The 20373-nt window shown below is 41.2% G+C and overlaps 1 protein-coding gene and 1 pseudogene across 1 annotated transcript in view; both read right to left on the reverse strand.

Moving 5' to 3' along the window:
• SLC28A3 (solute carrier family 28 member 3) overlaps window positions 1-3344 on the reverse strand; it is a 57055-nt gene extending 53711 nt beyond the window's left edge. Inside the window, exon 1 of the mRNA XM_037035700.1 lies at window positions 3141-3344. Within this exon, the coding sequence (XP_036891595.1) occupies window positions 3141-3200 (60 nt within the window). The 5' untranslated portion in view covers window positions 3201-3344. The remainder of the gene's footprint in view (window positions 1-3140) is intronic.
• A 5918-nt stretch (window positions 3345-9262) lies between these two features.
• Window positions 9263-14468, reverse strand: LOC118979835 (dual specificity protein phosphatase 5-like; annotated as a pseudogene).
• Between the last annotated feature and the right edge of the window lie 5905 nt (window positions 14469-20373).

Raw genomic sequence — 20373 nt, forward strand, 5'->3', positions numbered from 1 at the left:
TAGATGTGGGAAGTCATCTGAATCTCAAGCCATAAGCCTCAAGATGAACTCATTCTCTTCCTCTCTCCAACCCTATTCCTGGATTTCCTATCAAAAGAAACTTCCAAGTTGACATCTCAAGCTAGGAATGTTGACTCACCACTCTCCTTAACCTGGGCCCAGTTCCAGCAGCTACCATTATTATGTTCATTCTCTGTACTAGGCTCCTGTTAGGACCCGCTGCTTCTATCCCCTATAAACCCTAATGTTGAAACCCTGATTCCCAGTGTGATGATATTGGGAGGTGAACAGTTTGGGAGGTGATTACGTCTTGAGGGCAGAGCCCTCCTGAATAGAATTAGTGCTCTTGTAAAAGAGGCCCCAGAGAGCTCTCTTGCACCTTTGTCCATGTGAGGACACAACAAGAAGACAGCTGTCTCTGAGGAGATGGGTTCCCACTAGATCTGGAATCTGTGGGTGCCTTAATTTTAGACTTCAGAACTGTGAGAAATAAATTTCTGTTTATAAGCCACACAGTCTGCAATATTTTGTTATACAGCTGGAACAGACTAAGACAGAACTGTGTTTTTTTTGCATTTGTCAATTTTTTTACATATATGACATACATTTTAGAAAGTTCCATATTATTCTTCCTTATTGAGAAGAAAAAAACTGACTTTTTAGAGCCAGCAGCTCTTGCTCCCAGCTCCTGTCAACTCCAGTGCTGAAAGCTTCTCATCACAAGTTGGAATCCACCCCTATCCCCAGCACTGGTTTCTGCTTTGGATTGTTATGCTAAACACATAACTTGTCTCTCTTTCTCTCACACATACACACACACACACCTCCCTCCATTTCTATCCCTTTCAATAGGGACAGTATAGTACTCTTAAAAAAGCAAATGTTTGATAATGTTAATTCCGATTGATTATTTTTCAGATGCCTTAGCACATGTGAAGGCCACGTGATCCGATGCCAGCCAGCCTTCCCCTTTCCCTACCCCCATCCCCACCTTCACATCTTCTTGCCCCTGGCACGCACGCTTTCAGAACCCTGGGCCTGTGCACAGTTCTTTTTGCTTTTGATGCTCTGTTGACACACCTGCCTATTCAACTGCAGATTCCCAGCCTACCGTGCAAGCCCCATCTGACACACTCTCTCCCTCTGTGATGCGGTCAGACTCAGTCAGCCTAGCTCCCCCTTTGTTTACTTCAAGGGATTTGGTGCCAACCTCCAGGGTTATTTTTGCTTTTGTTTTTTATCACATTCTATTGAAGTTATAGTTGCTTATTTGTTTCTGTCTGCCCTGTTCTTTGAGGGCCAGCATCGTATATCATTCCTTCTTGAATTGGGATCTCTTCCCAGGGCTGGCCATATCTGGAGGATTGTTCACGGTTCTGCCGAGTAAACACATGTTCCTGGAAATTCTTGTTGAAAAATGAGTGTTGGAAGAAATAAACTGGCCACACTGGTTGGTGTGGCGTGCAGTGCTCTGCTGTGGCTGAGATGCCCTGCTCTGTACCCTGAGGCCTGGGGGCGCTCTGTTTTGATAGAAGAGAGTGAGGGATAGAAAACGGGGCCATGGCTGGTGTGTCCTCCTCATGGACTGAGCAGCCAGGCGCTCCTGACCTTTCTCCGCAGCAGACACCTTTGTCTTGCTGTCACATTCACTTTGTCTACTTATCCCATTCCATCCCTTTTGTTCTCTTGGATCTTAGTAGGCCTTTTGCGTTACACTTTTCTCATTTAACCCTTAGAAGGTGATAAAGACCTGCCACCCCAAAATAGGCCATACATTCTTTCGGCATAAGAATTATTTGAGCTAAAGACAACTGACAAAAAGCAGATGCAGAAAGAGCTATTTTCTTCCCCTCTGTCTGCCCCAAAACAGAGCATACATTTCCTCGGTGCATGTGCCCCGCTTTCCCACACCAGAAAGAGGTGGAAGACACTTATCACTGGAAGGAGAGATGACATGGACTAAGGCTGCATGAACACCTCACCAACGCACCTTATCTTCCGTTTGTTCCCTCCATATATTTCCCAGTCAGTTTCCCACAATTTATTGGCCCTAAATGCCCAGCTTCTCTTTTCCTTGTTCAGTCACTTCACATTTACTTGTTCTTTGTTAAAATGGTATATAAGCCCCCGAGTCTTACTGTTTCTTTGAGTTTTTCACTTCTTTTCTATAAAGACCAGTGCAGGTAAAATTAAAAATATTAATGAAATGTGTATGCCTCTTTTCCTGTAAGTCTGTCACTGATCTGTTTAATTCACAGACGACAGGCACTGAATCTACGAGGGCAGAGAAAACGTGTCCCCTCCCCCTACACTTACAGGCTGTGGGACAAGCATTGCTGCGACCATGTGCGGGTGGCTGGACCTCGGCCCAGGAAGTTTTGACAGCTTGTGTGCGGAAGAGTCAGAACCTGTGTCAAAGCCCTTTCACCTGTGTTCCTTTTTGGCCAGTGCCTGAAAGTTTGTTTTGGCTGTTTAGTGACTGAAGTCCAAGAAATTCAGGCTCCCATGTTGAATGTCAGCTCAGAAAAGGAAGTACACTTAGAGACAGCCCTGAAAAATCCCCAGACTAGACCCAGTCAGAGCATCCCAGTGTCTGCCGGTGATGGGACTCTCTGGCACCCAGCTCTGGGCCAAGCAGCATCAATCACTCAGTGAGTTTTGGTTGGTGACATGAGACTGGTTTGCATAACCCAGCTGCACTGGTATAGGTGCACAGGCCACCATCTGACAGAACTCTGGGACCTGGTTTAAAAGAAGGAAACCCTGGGTGTGAACTACATTCAGGATCAGGATTCCCCCTATTCTTTCTTTCTCACCCAGTCTGCAAGTAAACGCTGTATCCCTGCCTGTAGTCAATGAGACGAAAGCAGGAGAAGACAGTCTGCTTCTAAGAGGCAGGACAAGTTAGGGATCTAATGGGTTCTGGTTAAAAGAGACTTTTCAGGTTTGTCAACCCAAGAAGGAAAAAAAAACCCCAAAAACAAAACAACAGACAAACAACCAGCCTTAAAGAGTGCTATTAAAAACCGTATTGGGTTCCAATAATCCCACTGCTTTAGTTAAGAAAGTTGCCAAGGAGGCAAGGAAAGAGGATTATTTGCATTTACTTGGTCCTAAAAATAAATGAAACTTCTGCTCACCTGGAAGCTAGTGTTTCTGTAGCCTTCAGCTTCAGAGGTGGTCACATTCTTCAGCTCCATGAGCTCTTTGCTGTTCTTGGAACTCTCTGGTCTCTGAATTCCTGTCTGATGTCTGGTCTGGAGGTCCTCCGTACCTGTAGAAACGAACACAGCCTCTGCTGATGTTGGAAGGCTACCCGCTGTTGGAGAAACCTGAGCACTGCTTCAGTTGGGAAATGTCAGACAGATGTCCTCACTGGGGCGGGGCAGGGAAGGAGGGTTGGGTGGAGGCTCTCAATTCAGGTCCACCCACCTCATTAATCCTTGCTATTTCCCCACGATTGCCCGCCCATTTTTACTCCAGGGGGAAAACTCGCGTCCTGCACAAAACACAACAGGACACTCTCTTTATGTCCTTGAGTGAAATAACCTATTTCCTGTAGGCTGTGTTGGGGACTAGGTGTGGTGGGGGTGTCTGAGGACATACCAGCTGGCTGCAAACAAGGGACTACCAAGCTGTGTGGGGAAGATGCTTGGTATGTTATGTATGGTGGTCTTCGTGTATTTTCAGACCAAGGCAGACTGAGTTGTGGGGAGCTAACAATATACTCAGGATCATTTGACTAGTAAAAGTGCAAAGAGAAGCTAAATCCAGGTATAGAGGATTCTAAAGCCATTTTCTTCCATCACTGTGTGTAGCCTGGGGTGCTTTTGAAAATCCAACTCCTAGAAATGCAAATATGTGGCAGATAAATGAAAGGTAACCAATGGCTCACTTAATAAAAGGATTCTTTGCTTTATGGAATTATTGGCTGTAGAGTGCTTTCAGAAATATATTTAAAATGACCTATTATGCATCTATTAACTATGGTAATTGTGTGGGCTATGTGGAAATGTAGAAAATGCTTATGATAGGTGAAAAACTAGAATTAATAGATAGAATACTGCATGCAGTGGACAAAGAATAAAAGAAACTATTAAATATTACCAGTGGTTATTTCTGGGTTGTGGTTTTCTGGGTTGTTTGTAGTTTCTCCTATACACTTTGCTGAATTTTCTGTAAAGAGCACTGTATGGTGATTATCATGATACAGCCTGCACACGTACACAGACTCACACACAATGGTTAAGAGCTTGCTGGAACCAGCTCTGGACAGGTTGCAGGTGGTAGCAGCACTGTTCTGTACACCAAAAGGGTGAAGGTTTGATTTTTCAGTCAGAGCACGTACCTAGGCTGCGGGTTCAATCCTTGGTCTGGGAGCATGGGGGAGGCAACAGATTGATGTTTCTCTCTCACACTGATATCTCTCTCTCTCTTGCTTCTCCTCTTTCTCTAAAGTCAATAAAAACATATCCTCAGGTTAGGATTAAAAAAAAAGAGCTACTGGAACCATCATGCCTGGGTTCAAGTCCTGGCTCTACCACTTACTGCAGCAGATTATAGCTCAAGAGCTAAACCTCACCTACAAACACTTTTTGCAACCTGAGAGTTAAGAATGGATTTTATATTTTTAAATACTTGAAAAAAATCTAAATGACAAATATTTCATGACACATGCAAATTACATGAAACTCAAATTTCACTGCCCATAAGACAAATTTTGTTGGAACACAAACATAACCACTCATTTATATGTTGTCTTTTGTGGCTATTGCTCCACAAGGGTAGGGCTGGCCAGTTGTGACAGAGACTGTATGACTCAAAGGCTAAAATATTCGTTTCCTGCTCCTTTACAGAAATTTTGTGCTGAACTCTGACTTCCTAGCCGTACGAATTCAGGCAAGTTTCTTTTTCTCTGGGTATCAGATTTCTTGTTTATAAAATGGAATTAATAATACCCACTTCACACTATGATTGATGATAAATATCCTTAAAAACACATGGAATAATGCCTGGCATATAGTAAATTTGTTGCTTTAGAAAAAGGTAAAATGATTTCTACAAAGCTACTTGCATGTGTTTTAGGTACATCTTTCTACCTGAAGCCAGGTACATTGGTAGTTGAGCACGTGTTATGTTGCATGCACACAAGAATGCATAGCACTGGGAGGAAAAAAAAGGAAGAGAAAGGGAGGAAAAAGAAAAAAAAGAATCCATAGCACCCCTTGCTGGACTGGGGGTCCAGTCAGTCTTCCCCTAAGTCCTCACCATCCTGGCACTGTGAGAAAGGTGAGTCCTGATTTCTCATTTATGTGGTGGTCCTGGATCCCCTATTCCAAGCCCTCCTCATTGATCAACACCAGCCACGCTTTCTTTTTGCGTCATTGATTCTTCACTAATTCTTCACTAATTCTTCACTAATTTTTCAGTGATTCTCTGATAAATGGAGATTTTGGAATTTTTATCAGTTCTTTCCCAATAATTGTGATTTGCCAAAATAAGTAGTCACTGTATTACTAAATGCAAAAAGTCAGACCAGAAGTGATCAAGAGAGAGAGGCAGAGAAACTGAAGGCAGATAATGTGGGAAACTTACATGACAAAATTATTGGAACGAACCACTTGTTGCAACCAGATAGCATAACCTTAGTGAACTCAAGACTCACTCTAGTTTAAGGTTATGGAGGAAACTTACACTCTGGGAGAAAAGGGAAATCTTCATTCTGCCATTTATGGTTATTGGTAATTACACAAATTTGACTCAATGCCTGACTTTCTTGTAGATACTGACACATGAAACTTTTATTTACTTACTTTCAGAAAGAAGGTAAGGGAGGAAGAGAGGGAGAGAAACATATATGTGAGAGAGAGACTTTAATCAGTTGCCTCTCATACACACCCCAGCTGAGGACCAAACCTGCAACCCAGATATGTGCCCTGACCAGGAATCGGACCAGTGAACCTTTGCTTTATGAGACAATGCTCAACCAACTGAACCACATTGATCAGGGTTCACATGAATCTTTTTCTTTAATGATTTTATTTATTTATTTTCAGAGAGAGGAGAAGGGAGAAAGAGAAGGAGAGAAACATCAAGTGCAAGAGAAACATTGATCAGTTGCAATTGATCAGTTGCCTCTCACACACCCCCAGATGGGGACCTGGCCCTCAACCCAGGCATGTGCCCTGACTGGGAATCGAACCCATGAAATTTCGGTTCACAGGCTGGGGCTCAATCTACTGAGCCACACCAGTCAGGACTCACATGAATATTTTAAAATGCAACAACCCATTTATATTTTTCAGCCTCTTAATGTAGACAGTAAATTTGAAGATTCCAAGCATTTTGAAAGAATGTCACTGCATGAGCAAGAACACTGCCCAGTGTTAGGTGTTAGACTAACCAGGGGGATTACTGCACAGATTATATAGATGTCTATCCATTATGGTGTACACATGGAACTAATACAGTATTAATGTCAACTGTAATTTAAAAATAAAAAATTAAATAAAAAATTTTAGAAACCACTGTGCAGTGTTGATCAAAAGACACAGTGACTTGCACATTCCATTCTCCAAATGTATATGCTAAAAGAACAAATCGATAAAAGACAAATACCATATGATCTCACCTTTAACAGGAATCTAATCAACAAAACAAACAAACAAGCAAGATATATAACCAAAGATACTGAAAATGAGAACAGGCTGACAGTGACCAGAGGAGAGAGGGGAGGGAACTTCAGGGGAAGGAGGGAAGGGTTTGAAGGAACAAGTATAAAGGACACATGGACAATAAAAAGGGGGAGGGCTGGATATGGGAGGGAAGTGGGGAGGGCTGGGGCAGTGGGCTGGGATGGGGTAAAGGGCAGAAAACTGTACTTGAACAACAACTAAAGTAAAATTTAAAAAAAAAGAACAAATCAGGACATAAAATTAGAGGAAATTGCACATACAACCATGATACTAAAATGCAGGCAGGATGGTAATATATAAAGATGTTTTAATTTTTAAAAAATGTTATCTATTCAAAGCCTATAGTTGAGAGCCTTTAGAACTAATGAAAATTCAGACTTTCTTTGCAGCATGAGAATTAACTTGATATATGTGGCTATCACTTAAAATGATGGTACCTTGGTAGATGCTATGGCTCAGTTTTTCAATTTGGAAATAGAAATATCATAAGAAAATGAAAGACTCTTTCAACTTTACAAGACACCGAATTGTCAACAAGAATAAAACAAAGAGACATTATGTGCCTCTTGATATGATGCGTTGAGGAGAACATATCATGTTGGTGGTATTCCTGCCCAAAATGCATAACCTGAGTCTGACAAGAAAGATGTTTGATCTAAATGAGAGATATTTTACAGTGTAACTGGCCTGTGTTTTCAAAATAGTTAGGGTCATGAAAGACAAAGAAGGCACACAGACCATTCCAAAGGCAAGACGCCAAAGATAAATGACAAATAAGTGCAACCTACCATCCTGCAGTGAGTCCATTGTTATAGAGGACAATGTAGGAACAATTGGCCAAATTTAAATTTTGGCCATAATACTGTCTCAGTATCCAATTTTCTCATCTTGATGACTGCACTATGGTTATATCCCTGAGAAAAACCTGAATCTCTGAAAGTATTAGAAGGATTTCTATTCAGGCCTTGCAGAGGGCTATAGCCTGAGAGCAGAGCTTCAAGAACTTTTTAAACAGTGCTCCAACTTTGGAAAAGTAGAGGGTACTTACATAGGCAGTAGAATAAGCAGAAAATACGTCTAGTGTGTCAGAAGGCTCAATTAGGGTGCCTATATTTTAACTATTAGCAGTTTTACAGCAAATGGAAGGAATGTATAGGAAAAAAGAGGTTGAGTCATGGTGCCCCCTGGTGTCAGGGAGTCTGGGCGCAGGGTCTAAAAAGAAACTGGCAGGGCTGGGAATACAAGACAGAAAACTGTACTTGAACAAGAATTAAATAAAAATTAAAAAAAAAAGAAACTGCTTTGAAAGAGTAGTTTAATTATTTCCAGATAGTTGTTTTTAGCACAGGGATTGAATGGAATTAAATATCAATATTAATTGGGGAGTGTTAAAAAGCAAAAATTTAACTGCAAAGGTGATTTTGTTAGAAAAACAAATCCCAAAGTATTTTTTATGTCAAATACAAATTTAAATTGTTCCCCTTTCTCCCTTAAGATGAGTTTTTATCAGGATATAGCAAGAACAGGCATCGATTTCTAGAGTTATTAGTGTTGACACTGTAAAAGATTGGGGTGGTGAACACACAGTACAGATGATGAATCATAAAATTGTAAAACTGAAACCTATATCATTTTATCAACCAATGTCACCCCAATAAATTGAGTTAAAACGTTTAAAAAAAGGGAACTGTAAAAAATATGCATGGCTATCCCCAGTGTTCATGCCTTCGTAAGAAATGTTAGGGAAGCTCATTGTTTTCTCCTGGTTATTAATTAAGTTGGAGAAGCTGAAGCATCCTTTCTTTTCTCAGTTATGTAAGAGGATGCCCTTAATTCAATATTGGAGAATCGAGCAATGAAAGGGTATGATGTCTGCAATTTATTCGCAAATAGTTCATAAAAAAAGCAATGACATGGAAATGAGTCTGAGAGAGAATTAAAAAAGCACATGAGGCAACCTCTTCATGATGAGTCTGATTAAGTTATGAAAGTTTTTGTTATTCTTGCAACTTTCCTGTAGGTTTGAAATTGTATCAGAGTGTAAATTTTCCTGAATTATTCATATGTAAACCAATGTATAAATTTAACCTCTTCGTCAGTTATATATGTGGAGGGCGAAATGGTTAATTTATATGGTATATATTTTTCTCTTTTACTATTTTTATTTTGCAATATAAAAAGCAACATTGACCAGCAGTGCTTTTCTTCACGTTTGTATGGATTTGAGGAAATTACTGCTTTTTTCTCCTGGAGAAATAACTTACAAACAAAAAAGGCATCATGAAATCTGCAAATTCCAGAAGTCAACAGCTTAGAAACAGCTCCCTTGGGGCCAGGGGAGAAAACAAGTCTCACAGGAGACAGGCAAGCACATACAAGGACTGTAAGTTAGGAAGATCGGTAGTTTTCATTCCAGAATACATAGTAGGGGCCTCTTTCTCCTGGCCCCTACTGCCACCACCTCAAAGGGGTAGTTTTTGGTCTATAGTCTGAAGAACTCTTCTCAAATGACAAGAGAGCAGCCATGAGGAGAGGTGCAATGAGAGAGGTTCAAATATGAATTGGAATCACACTGACGAGCCACAGTGAAAAGGCCGCCTAGAAGTGTCAGCATGTGTCAAACATCTGGCCATAAAAATCTGTGGGAATTGTGGCGGTGGGAGAAACTCCCAACCTCACAGGAGAGTTCATTGGAGAGACCCACAGGGTCCTAGAACATACACAAACCCACCTACCCAGGAATTAGCATCAGAAGGGCCTAATTGGCTTATTGGTAGTGGGGGAAGTGACTGAAAGGTGAGCAAGTGACATTGTTTTCTCTATGACCCTTCTCCCACAGAAAAATATACAGGGAACCAACAGCGATGGGAAGGAAACTAGGACTCAAATCAACAGTGTGGACTAGAAGGAAAAAAGAAACATCCAACCAGAAAAGAATGAAGAAACAAGAATTCAAGAAAATGAAGAGAGGCTTAGGAACCTCCGGGACATCTTTAAATGTTCCAACATCTGAATTATAGGGGTACCAGAAGGGGAAGAGGAACAGCAACAAGTGGAAAACTTATTTGAACAAATAATGAAGGAGAACTTCCCCAATCTGGCAAAAGAAATAGACTTCCAGAAGTCCAGGAAACTCAGAGTCCCAAAGAAGTTGGAGCCAAGGAGGAACACACCAAGGCACATTATAATTACATTAGCCAAGAGTAAAGATAAGGAGAGAATCTTAAAATCAGCAAGAGAAAAGGATACAGTTCCCTATAAAGGAGTTCCTGTAAGACTATCAGCTGATTTTTCAAAAGAAACCTTAGAGGCCAGAGGGTCTGGAAAGAAGTATTCCAAGCCATGAAAGGCAAGGATCTACATCCAAGATTGCTCTATCCAGCAAAGTTATCATTTAGAATGGAAGGGCAGATTAAAGTGCTTCCCAGATAAAGTCTAGTTAAAGTAGCTCATCATCACCAAGCCCTTATTCTATGAAATATTAAAAGAACGTATCTAAGAAAAAGAAGATAAAAAATATGAACAGTAAAATGGCAGTAAACTCACAGTTATTAACAACCACACCTAAAACAAAAACAAAAACAAAAACAAAGTAAGCCAACAACTAGAACAGGAACAGAACCACAGAAATGGAGATCACATGGAGGTTATCAGTGGGGCAAGGGAGGGGGAGAATGAAGGAAAAGGTACAGAGAATAAGTAGCATAGACGGTAGGTAGAAAATAGACAGGGGGAGGTTAAGGATAGTATGGGAAATAGAGAAGCCAGAGAACTTATATGTACAACCCATGGGAATGAACTAAAAAGTGGGGGGAATGCTGGTGGGAAGAGGGGTGCAAGGTGGCAGGGAATAAAGGGAAGAAAAAACTGGGACAACTATAATAGCATAATCAATAAAATATGCTTAAAAAAAGAAAACAAAACGAAACTGCAGTTGCTCTTAGGCCTGGGCTGGTTCCCCACCTGCTTTTATAGGATGTGGCCTTGGTCATGGGGCTCCAGCTGAGCTCAGAGACTGTGGATGGATTGGCACTGGTGAAGGTATGGAGGTAGGGCCTGTGCGCATATGGAGTAGAAGTCCTGTGCCCCAGGGCTCAGTGTCTGCAAGTGGGTGATGAGTGAAGAGCTGACTGCCTCCACTTGGCAAAACAAAACCTTTGGTGGGCATGGAAGGCAGGATCTCAGATTCATGTAGCAGGAACTGGCCCAAAAAGCCACAGTTGGGTGAGATCACATTCCTCCCCCACTTAATACCATTGAAGGCCTCCACCACGTGGATCTACTTTGTCTTCATGAAGTCAGCCATGCAGATGGTGTGCAAATGGGAGATCCTAACTTCACAGTAGACCAGGACCTTGCTTATTGTTTCTTGAAAGTGGGAGCTCATGTCAGCTGTGAGGATCCACTTGTAATGTAGGTGAGCCAGGGAGGTCTCAGAGGTCCTCAGTGAGGTAGACATTCAGCAGGTTGGTGAGGATCTCATTTTAGATGCATGGTTGGCACTTCCAAGGTTGAAGAATGGGAGGATTCCCACTGCCCCCCAGAAGCCAGCCTGCAGCTTGATGTTGAGCACTGGTCTCCCCCACTGGCCAATGAGGGCTTGCTCAGTTTCAACCTTTTTCGAAATGGGGTTTATATTTACACAACACTCAGGATGTTCCCCTGAGGAAGTAGATGTGATAGGGGATTCAAGACTTGGAAAATTTTAGCTTAAGGTAAAAAGTTATAAGTCTAGCAAGTAATGTGTATGTTGAAACTTTTGTTCTAGAAACTACAGATAAGGCCTGTCCTGGCTCCTGGGAAAACAGCTGACCTCCTGGGGCACTGTTAAAGATTACTGCCCAGGGACATCTGGAGGCATCTGGGCTTTTGTGATCCAAGGAGAGACAGATGACCATCTGCCCCTGGGAACAGCTAACTGCCCAGAACAGGAATGTTGCAGCTTCTGAATCACAAAGCCCTCACTGTACCTTGTTTATTCCCCTGTTATAAAAAGTGTAGCCTGGAAAGAGAAGACAAGATGGTCTGTTAGGGGAGGAACCCACCATCTTCTTAGATCACTGGCCATCTGAATAAAGCGCCCATAAAGCTTCAATCGCTGTCATTGCTTATTGGGTTTGGTAGTGACAGGCAACCCACATGCCAGTATCTTTTCTGGTTTCACTCCTAACCTTTGCTTGTTCAAGGGCCAACTGTATACATATCTGTAACTGTATATGGGGGGTGGGGGGGGCAAAAGTAGATTTACAGTTGTGAGTGTGTGAAACACAGAGTTTACTCTGGTATTATAATTATTTATTATTATTTTTGCTACTACAACCTACATTTGCCCACCCCTGTATGTGTAGAACATCTCTGGAAGGATTTACTAGAAACACCCCATGGCATCCTCTGGGGACTAGGGGAGGTATGCTTTCTGCCCTAAATCATTTCAATCTTTTATTCTCATTTGAAAATAATGAAATATTTTATACCTCTAAAAGAATAAACAAAGTGTATGTGTAAGTTATGAGATATAATACAAAATAAATACTTATGAGCCAATTACTTAACATCAGGACACTCTTAATGTTCCCTATATGTTACTGTAGGTACAATAGTTAACTAGTTATTAATAAGAAAGAGAGCAATGGAAATTAGACATTGAGTTTAATGAACTGGGGAGTATGAGGAGTATGAGCTTTTTTGCTTCACCAGGAAGCTACAACTTCACAAGGTTGGGGATTATAGCATTGCTCTGCCAAGGGGAGTAACACCCCACCCTTCCCCCTCCAGGACCAGATTGTTGGGCGGCACAGGAGGAGGTGTTGGCCATAAAGGCCCATCAGTCTAACTAGAGGGTGTGAACCTATCAAAAGTCCCTGAAAACTCAGGGAGTTGATTGGTTATTTCAAAAAAGCACCTGGTCTGTCCCAAACCCAGGTTAATATAATCAGAGGGGAAGAAAAGAATCTCTTTCTCTCTCGCTTAGTGACCCGTACTTGCCATATGTGTTTGCCCATTCTCTCTCTCACCCTGGAACACACAACCGCATGGGTCTAGCAACTACTGGGTCCACAGTAGACTGTGTGGACTTAAAGGACTAAACTTTTATATGAATCAGGAACTCTGGACCTTGGCTTTTGTTTTGGCCTTGCTGAGGACACAGTTGGACTTTTTCCATGGTGCGAAGGAGAGAGATGAGACATTTGAAACCCAGGGGCAAATTTCCACCTGAATAAACTTTGTTGCCATGCCACAGTCTCCTGTGCATGGGTCCTTGGAATTCTTTCCTTGTGATCCCATGGAAGAGCCTGATTTCCACCAACATATGAAATCTCTATCCTGTTAGCCTGCCTCCCATTCCACCACATCCCCTAAGGTAACCCTTGTCTGAAATTTGTTAGAGGGTTATTTCTTTGCTCTCCTTTATGGATTTGCCATATATATGTACCTTATTGTTGCAGATGGATACATAGTCCAGGCTCTAAGTGGTCATGAACAAAGAATTGAACAGACTACACCAATAGAGTTAAGTGAAGCAAGAAGGAAAGCAAGTGAGATTTATTAACAAAAGTACATTTGCCAAGATACGGGAGCGGGCCACCTCTGACCAGACAATGGACCACTTCAGCTGGAAGTGTGTAGGCCTTATTGGGTCCCCTAATTCTCCTTGATTGCCCACACAGGGAGGGAACTGCAATGCTAATTCATGATAATGAGGCAAAGGTGTGCAAGGGTGACTCTGCCAGGTGTCACAAACCGTATCTTGAGAATTGGGGTGCTGACTGATATAACAGTGCCACGTCCAGTGCTAACCAGGTCGGCTGACACAGCCACGGCTTGGGGACAAAGGCTTCACAGAAGCGTTTTCTAACCATGTCGGTTGACACAGTCACGACTTGGAGATGATGGCTTCACAGAAGCGTTTTCCAGCAGGACAGACGTGGCATTAGTGGATATATGGTGTTGCTTACTGTTTCTTAGTATTCTAACCTTTGCACTTTTGGTAATTTGGAATCTCCTAGAATTAATGACCACTCTCAGAGAAAAAACAACCGTTGGCTCAAGTCCTAAGCAATATCACCCTGGCTGAATTAAGGCATCGTACTTTACTTATTTGTTCCTGTGAAAGCCACCCAAGAAAGAACAGTTCAGGGAAAGATATGTATTCCCACAGAACTGCCTCATAGAATAGCAAAAACCCCTTTAAGAAAATAGCCCCTGATTGTCAAAGAGTTGTTAGAGTAACAGCCCCTCCTTTACCTTGAATAGGAATATATATCAATTAGAATTAGACAGGCATAAAAACAGAAGAAGCTGGTTAGCTATTACAAACTAAGCACATAGAAACAACTACCAAGGAGTTAGAGTCCACAGTATACAAAAAACATTTTAGACAGCAAGATAGATAGCTAAGTTAGACATTACAAAGCCTTATAATGAATTTCCTAACCTCTGCTCGGTCTAAGTGTACCTGTTGCCCATGACAAATTCTGAGAACTTTAATAAACAGTAAGACATTCAAACTGTGTACATAGAACTATTTCAAATTGTCTGATTAATGGTTCTCCTGGTCAAAATAACTTTTGTTTAACATAACTGACACTATGGGAACTTTCGTACTTTTCCTGGTTACCTTTGTATTGATTGTTTCTATTTAACTAATCAAACAAAACAGCTGCAAAATATTAATCTATGCCAAAAATGAAAATATAAAAAATCAGCTTGTACTTGCAATAAATGGAACAGAGCTTCACTGTCCTTTGAGGCGTGTTGTCGTCTGTTACCCATCGCCGACGCCAACTTTCACCTGTGGGACCCTTAGATAAGCTGCAGCCAGACCGCGGCATAACAGCTATAGTGTCTTATTTTTATCTATCTCCTGCCTCACTTAGATAATATATTCTTTTTGTCTTGTTTATTCATGAACATTGTAAAAATATGGTATGATACTGTGTGTATTCTTTTGCAACTTGTTAATTTGCTTTTCCTCCCCAAAGTGTAGCAGAATATGCCCAAAATTGGCATCTTTGGACAGATTATTTTTGAGAAACAACAGCCACAGGAAAAACTAAAAACAGAGTAGAAATTACCCTTCTTTAACAAACATTTACATTTATATTTATGTGTTGAATAGTGACATTCAGTCAATGACAGACCGAATATACAACCATGGTTCCATAAGGTTATAATGAAGCTGGAAATTCTCGTTGCCTAGTTATGTTTTCCTAAAAAAGGAGTTCTACAGAAAGTAACCGAACATGGTGATCTAATCATAGATTCCTAACTGGGCGTTTCATGGTGAGTAACCACTTGCGTTAAGCAAGCCCTGTCCTTTGTTTCTGTGCATCTAGGTTGACACATCTTTGAAATGAGCCACCCTCCATAAAGCACATAATCTTATTAAATACCCTGTGATTCAATTCCTGCTTTGCATTCTCCTACTTCCATGTAATCTTCCTTACGGTCCTTTCTTAATTTCAAATGCATAAAAGAAGCTGCAAAACTGTTATTCTTGGGATCATTTGAGATTTTGCTCGCTGGCATATGTTATCAGTTTGGCTAAAATAAATTCCTATAAAAATCCTCCATAGGTTTGAACACATCTTACATTGACATGTTGTAGCCATCATAAAGTCTAAAGTCATAGTGCAACACATTACTCATGGGCTTGTGGTGCTGCTGGAGTAAACAAACTTACTGCACTACCTGTTGTATAAAAGTACAGCACATACAAAAGCAGGCTATACCATTTAGGGTTGTGTGAGTGTACTCTATGATATTTGCACAAGGAAGAAATTGCCCAAAAATGTATTTCTCAAAGTGTATCCTGATTGTTAAGTGGCATATGATTGTATAAAGGAAATCTCCACTTGTAAAGGTGTCCGTCTCTTTGTACTCAAGAGAAGATTGGCTCTAAATCTTCAGAAACTTTAATTAATGGAGAAATCACTGGCTTAAATCTACATAAAAATATACTTACAGTTACCATACTTTTCCTGGTTATCCTCCCATAACTGGCCTCCCTTCTCTGACATGTTTATTTTGTCTTTAACTTAAGATGGTATTTAAGGTGGTGCTTGGGCCATTTTGGGGAGAGGTATTTAATTTCCCTGGGTATCTTCCATGTAACTGGGAGGTATATATGTTACTAAATTTTGTCTCTTTTTCTCTCGTTAATCTGTCTTTTGTTACAGAGGGTTCTCAGCCAACAATTCAGAAGCATTGAAAGAAAATCATTTTTTTCCATTACACACCCTAACATTATTTCCTAGGATTCATTCATGTTGAACCTTATGACTAAGTTTCACTTATTTTAATTGTTGTATAGTGTTTCATTATATCAACTTATTATTTATTCAGTTTTCTCCTGATAAACATTCAAATTGTTTTAGTTCTTTAAATCATGAACAACACTGCTAAGAACATTCTTGAATATATTTTGGTGCACAAGTGCAAGAATTCTTAGGATATATATATATATATATATATATATAGGAGAGGAATTAAAGCAAATATTTATTTAATCAAAGTAGTGCATATTTTCATATGCTTGTTGGCAATCCTGAATGCCTATTCAAATCTTTTAGGTTTCTTTTGAGAAATCAACTGACAGTCTTATGAAAACTCCTTTGTAGGTGACTGTCCCCTTATCTCTTGCTGTTTCTAGGGTTCTCTTTCATTTTAATCTCAGGTAATGTAATTATGATGTGCCTTGGTGTGTTCCTCCTTGGCTCCAACTTCTTTGGGACTCTCTGAGCTTTCTGGACTTCCTGGAAGTCTATTTCTTTTGCCAGATTGGGGAAGTTTTCCTTCATTATTTGTTCAAATCAGTTTTCCACTTGTGGCTCTTCCTCTTCCCCTTCTGGCACCTCTATGATTCAGATGTTGGAACGTTTAAAGATGTCCTGGAGGTTCCTAAATCTCTCCTCGTTTTTTGAATCGTTGTTTCTCATTCTGTTCTGGTTGGATGTTTCTTTCTTTCTCTGGTCCACACTGTTGATTTGAATCCTAGTTTCCTTCCTATCACTCTTGGTTTCCTGTACATTTTCCTTTATTTCACTTAGCATAGTTTTCATTTTTTTCACCTAATTTGTGACCAAATTCAACCAATTCTGCGAGCATTCTGATTACCAGTGTTTTGAACTGTGCAGCTGATAAGTTGTCTATCTTTTTGTCGCTTAGGTGTATTTTTTCTGGAGCTTTGATCTGTTCTTTCATTTGGGCCATTTTTTTTTTGTCTTGGCATGCCTGTTGTGTAGTAAGGGGCAGAGACTTAGGTATTCACCCAGGAGGGGTACCCACATTGCTATGTTGTGATGCTGTATGTGGGGGAGGGGTCCAAGAGGGAACAATGGCACTTACTCCACTTTTTGCCAGCTTTCAGTCACTTCCTCCACTTCCCACAAGCAAATTGGGTCCTCTGGTACTGATTCCCAGGTTGGTGGGTTTATGTATGTTCTAGGACCCCGTGGGTCTCTCCAATGAACTCTCCTGTGAGGCTGGGAGTTTCTCCCTCTGGCACCTCAACCCCCACAGGTGTTTTCAATCAGTGCTTTGAGGCTTTATTTTCCCGCACTGGAGCTCTGGGTTGTGTGGTCTGTTCCCAGATGTTCCTACCAGCTTATCTGAGAGCAAACGTGGGACTGCCTGTCCTAGCAGCTGCCGCTGCAGCCTTGCTGGCCAGTTGCAGCCTTGCGTGCCCTGCTCCACAGTCTGGTGCTGAGTCCGCCAGTGGCAGCCTTGCCCATCTGGTCCACCAGCCACCGCCTTGCTGCAAGTCCTCTCCGCATGCCGGACTCCACCCCTTCTACTGGTCTGGATGAGTGTGTCTTCTTTAACTCCTTGACTGTCAAACTTCCACACAGTTTGATTTTCTTTCAGTTCTAGTTGTTTTTTGTTTTTAAATTGTTATTTTCTTCTCTTGGTTGTGCACGGAGGAACACTGTATCTACCTATGCCTCCATTTTCCCTATTCATATCTTTTGCACACTTTTCTATTGGCCTGTTAGTCATCCTAATAATTAGTAGGTATTCTATCATTACATGTAGCAAGCTGTCCAAATACTGTTGCAATTTTAGAATTTTTTGCATTGTAAGCGTTTAGCTGTGAATGGGGAAAAAGAAGGGTCTGTGGAAAGTAACCTCCCAGGGTGATCTCATTACAAATTCCTAACTGTGAAGTCACGCTGGGTAGCCATTCTGATAAGAGGACTCAGGAACTAAGATTATTTTCAGCTTTAGCTAGATAGTTAAGGAGCTAGTGATTAAAGTACATAGGAAGCTGTTTTTCCAGGAACTGAAAGGTGTGACACAGCCTCCCCTGACTCCAGGTGGCCCGTAAGCACCTCAACCTTTGTGCCCCAGAAGGACTACAGTGATCAAGATGGTACCTGAGACATTTTTTCTTTTTAAAAGATTTTATTTATTTACTTTTAGAGAGAGAGGAAGGGAGGGAGAAAAAGAGGAAGAGAAACATTGAGGTGTGGGAGAAACATTGATTGCTTGCTTCTGGTATGTGCCTAACTGGGAACTTGGCCTGCAACCCAGGCATGTGCTGTGACCGGGAATTGAACTTTCGACATTTCACCTTTTGGGATGATGCCCAACATACTGAGCCACACTGGTCAGTGCTTGATGAGGCACTGTGTAATCACTCATGGCACATGAGTAATGTGTTGCACTGAGCCCTTGTATTCCATGGAGGGAATGTCTGCAGACCAGGATGCAGATAAAGAATCACCAGTCAGCAAAGGGATGCTATGAAAATTGCCAGACTGCAGCCTTTAACTGATTAACATTTTCCCCTGGATTCCGAACCCCTTACCTACATTTTTCTTCTTCTTATAAAAAAATGTCAGCTTGAGATGAGATGTTAAGATGGCTTTTTAGGGTACATAACCCACTGTCTTCTCAGATCGGATCACCAGCCATCTGAATAAAGCGCCCATAAAGATTCAATCTATCTCTAGTTATTGGTTCTGGTAGTGACAGGCAGCGTGTACACTGATTTTTCCAGTTTCAATGCCCCAGGCCTATAACTGCTTTAGTGAAGGGCTTTAAACTAGCCCTGTCCATTTTTTTCTGGTTTTCTTTTTTTTTCCTTTGTGCTCATTGTTCTTGTGCAACCAGGTTAACATATTTTTGAAATGCCAGAAGTAATACCTCTTAAAGGGGGTATTTACCCTCAAGAGAGTGCGTCGTAATTTTGTTAGCTCCAATTTTCCTTACCTTCTCTCCTTAATTTCAAATGCAGAAGAGAAACTGCAAAACTGTTATCTCGAAAGCATTTGAAATCTTGCTCCCTAGCATATGTCATTAGTTTGGCTCAAATAAACTCTTATATAAATTCTTTACAGGTTTGGACATTGTTTATATCAACACAACTATTAAAAAATTAAAAACAGCTTCCTAGCAGTCTTAAATGTTTGTGTGCTTGAGAACTGTAGTGAAGGGACAAGTTTTTCTTGACTCTCTTAGGGCCCTTGCTCAGTGTGAAAATTAAACTAAAACGAGAAAAGCATACAACTTTTATTGGAGTTTTACATAGGCATAGGAGCTTTCATAAGAAAACGAAGACATGAGGAGCTGACCAGAGCAGGAAGTTTTTATACCTTACAGATAAAGCAACAATATATTTGTGAAGATTTGACAAGAGGAAGGTGTTTCAGCTGGGTGTGGTCTACCTAAGGCGAGATAATCCTTCTCTTCCTTAACTATTGCTGGACGAGGCATTGAAAGATAAGGGTTAATGTAAGCAAGGCTTCTTTGCAGGTTGCTCTGGTGTTGGTCCTCAGCTGATGAGAATCTGTCTCTATCCAAAGGAGAATTTATTTCCTGCCTTTAGCAGAAAAGGAGGAGTTTTTTCCTTGATTTTACTGCTTTCTAATTGCCTTGAGCTTCAAATAATTTTTATGTCAGATAGGCATATTTTGGGGTGACATTCTGGTTTCCTTCAGAGTCCTCTGAAAAGTTAAAAAAATATGTTTCCTGACTTCAGTTCCAGAGAGTCCAATACAGTAGGTCTAAGGAGGGACATAGCAATGTGTATTTTTAACAGTTAAGTTGGTTAACCATCCTTGTAAGGCAAGTTAGTAATGTTACAGAAAAATGAAGCGACCAGACACCGAGGGTTCAGGAGCACGATCTTTATTTACGTGCATGGGCCCAGAGGAGGGTGATCTCCAAATTCTGAGCCCTGAACAAAGGGCTCCTGGGGTTTTTATAACTTGTAGGACCTTCCTGTCTACACAGCGGAAGCAGGTTACAGAAGTGGAATGCGGAACTTAGACTCTCCTACGGGGCCTTCTTAGGCTAGCAGAAAAGGGGCTTTTCTCTATCATTCCCCCCTGTGGGTGCTTAGACAGCGCTTTCATCTGTCTCAGCATCCAATAACAGGACTCTCTGCTCTTGTTGTTGCTGGAGCATGAGAATGCCGCTAGTGGTCTTCCGTACTAGTGCTCCTTCTAACTGGCTGACTACTGTTCTGATGGCCCAGGGTCCTATGGTAGTGACTCCTGCCACCAGGAGGATGCTCCCATCCTGGCCCTGGGCCGTAGTCTGTCTTTAAGTTCATTTATGCGTTGTATGTTTTCTTTAACTAAGCCACTTTCATTAACAAAATAGCAACATTCTTCTCCTAGGAATATACAGGTTCCCCCCCGTTCCTGGATTCAGAGCATTAATGAGGTTTCTT

The sequence above is a fragment of the Sturnira hondurensis genome, unplaced genomic scaffold (assembly GCF_014824575.4).
Source record: "Sturnira hondurensis isolate 20B ecotype Veracruz unplaced genomic scaffold, ASM1482457v3 Scaffold0022566, whole genome shotgun sequence".
NCBI lineage: Eukaryota > Metazoa > Chordata > Mammalia > Chiroptera > Phyllostomidae > Sturnira > Sturnira hondurensis.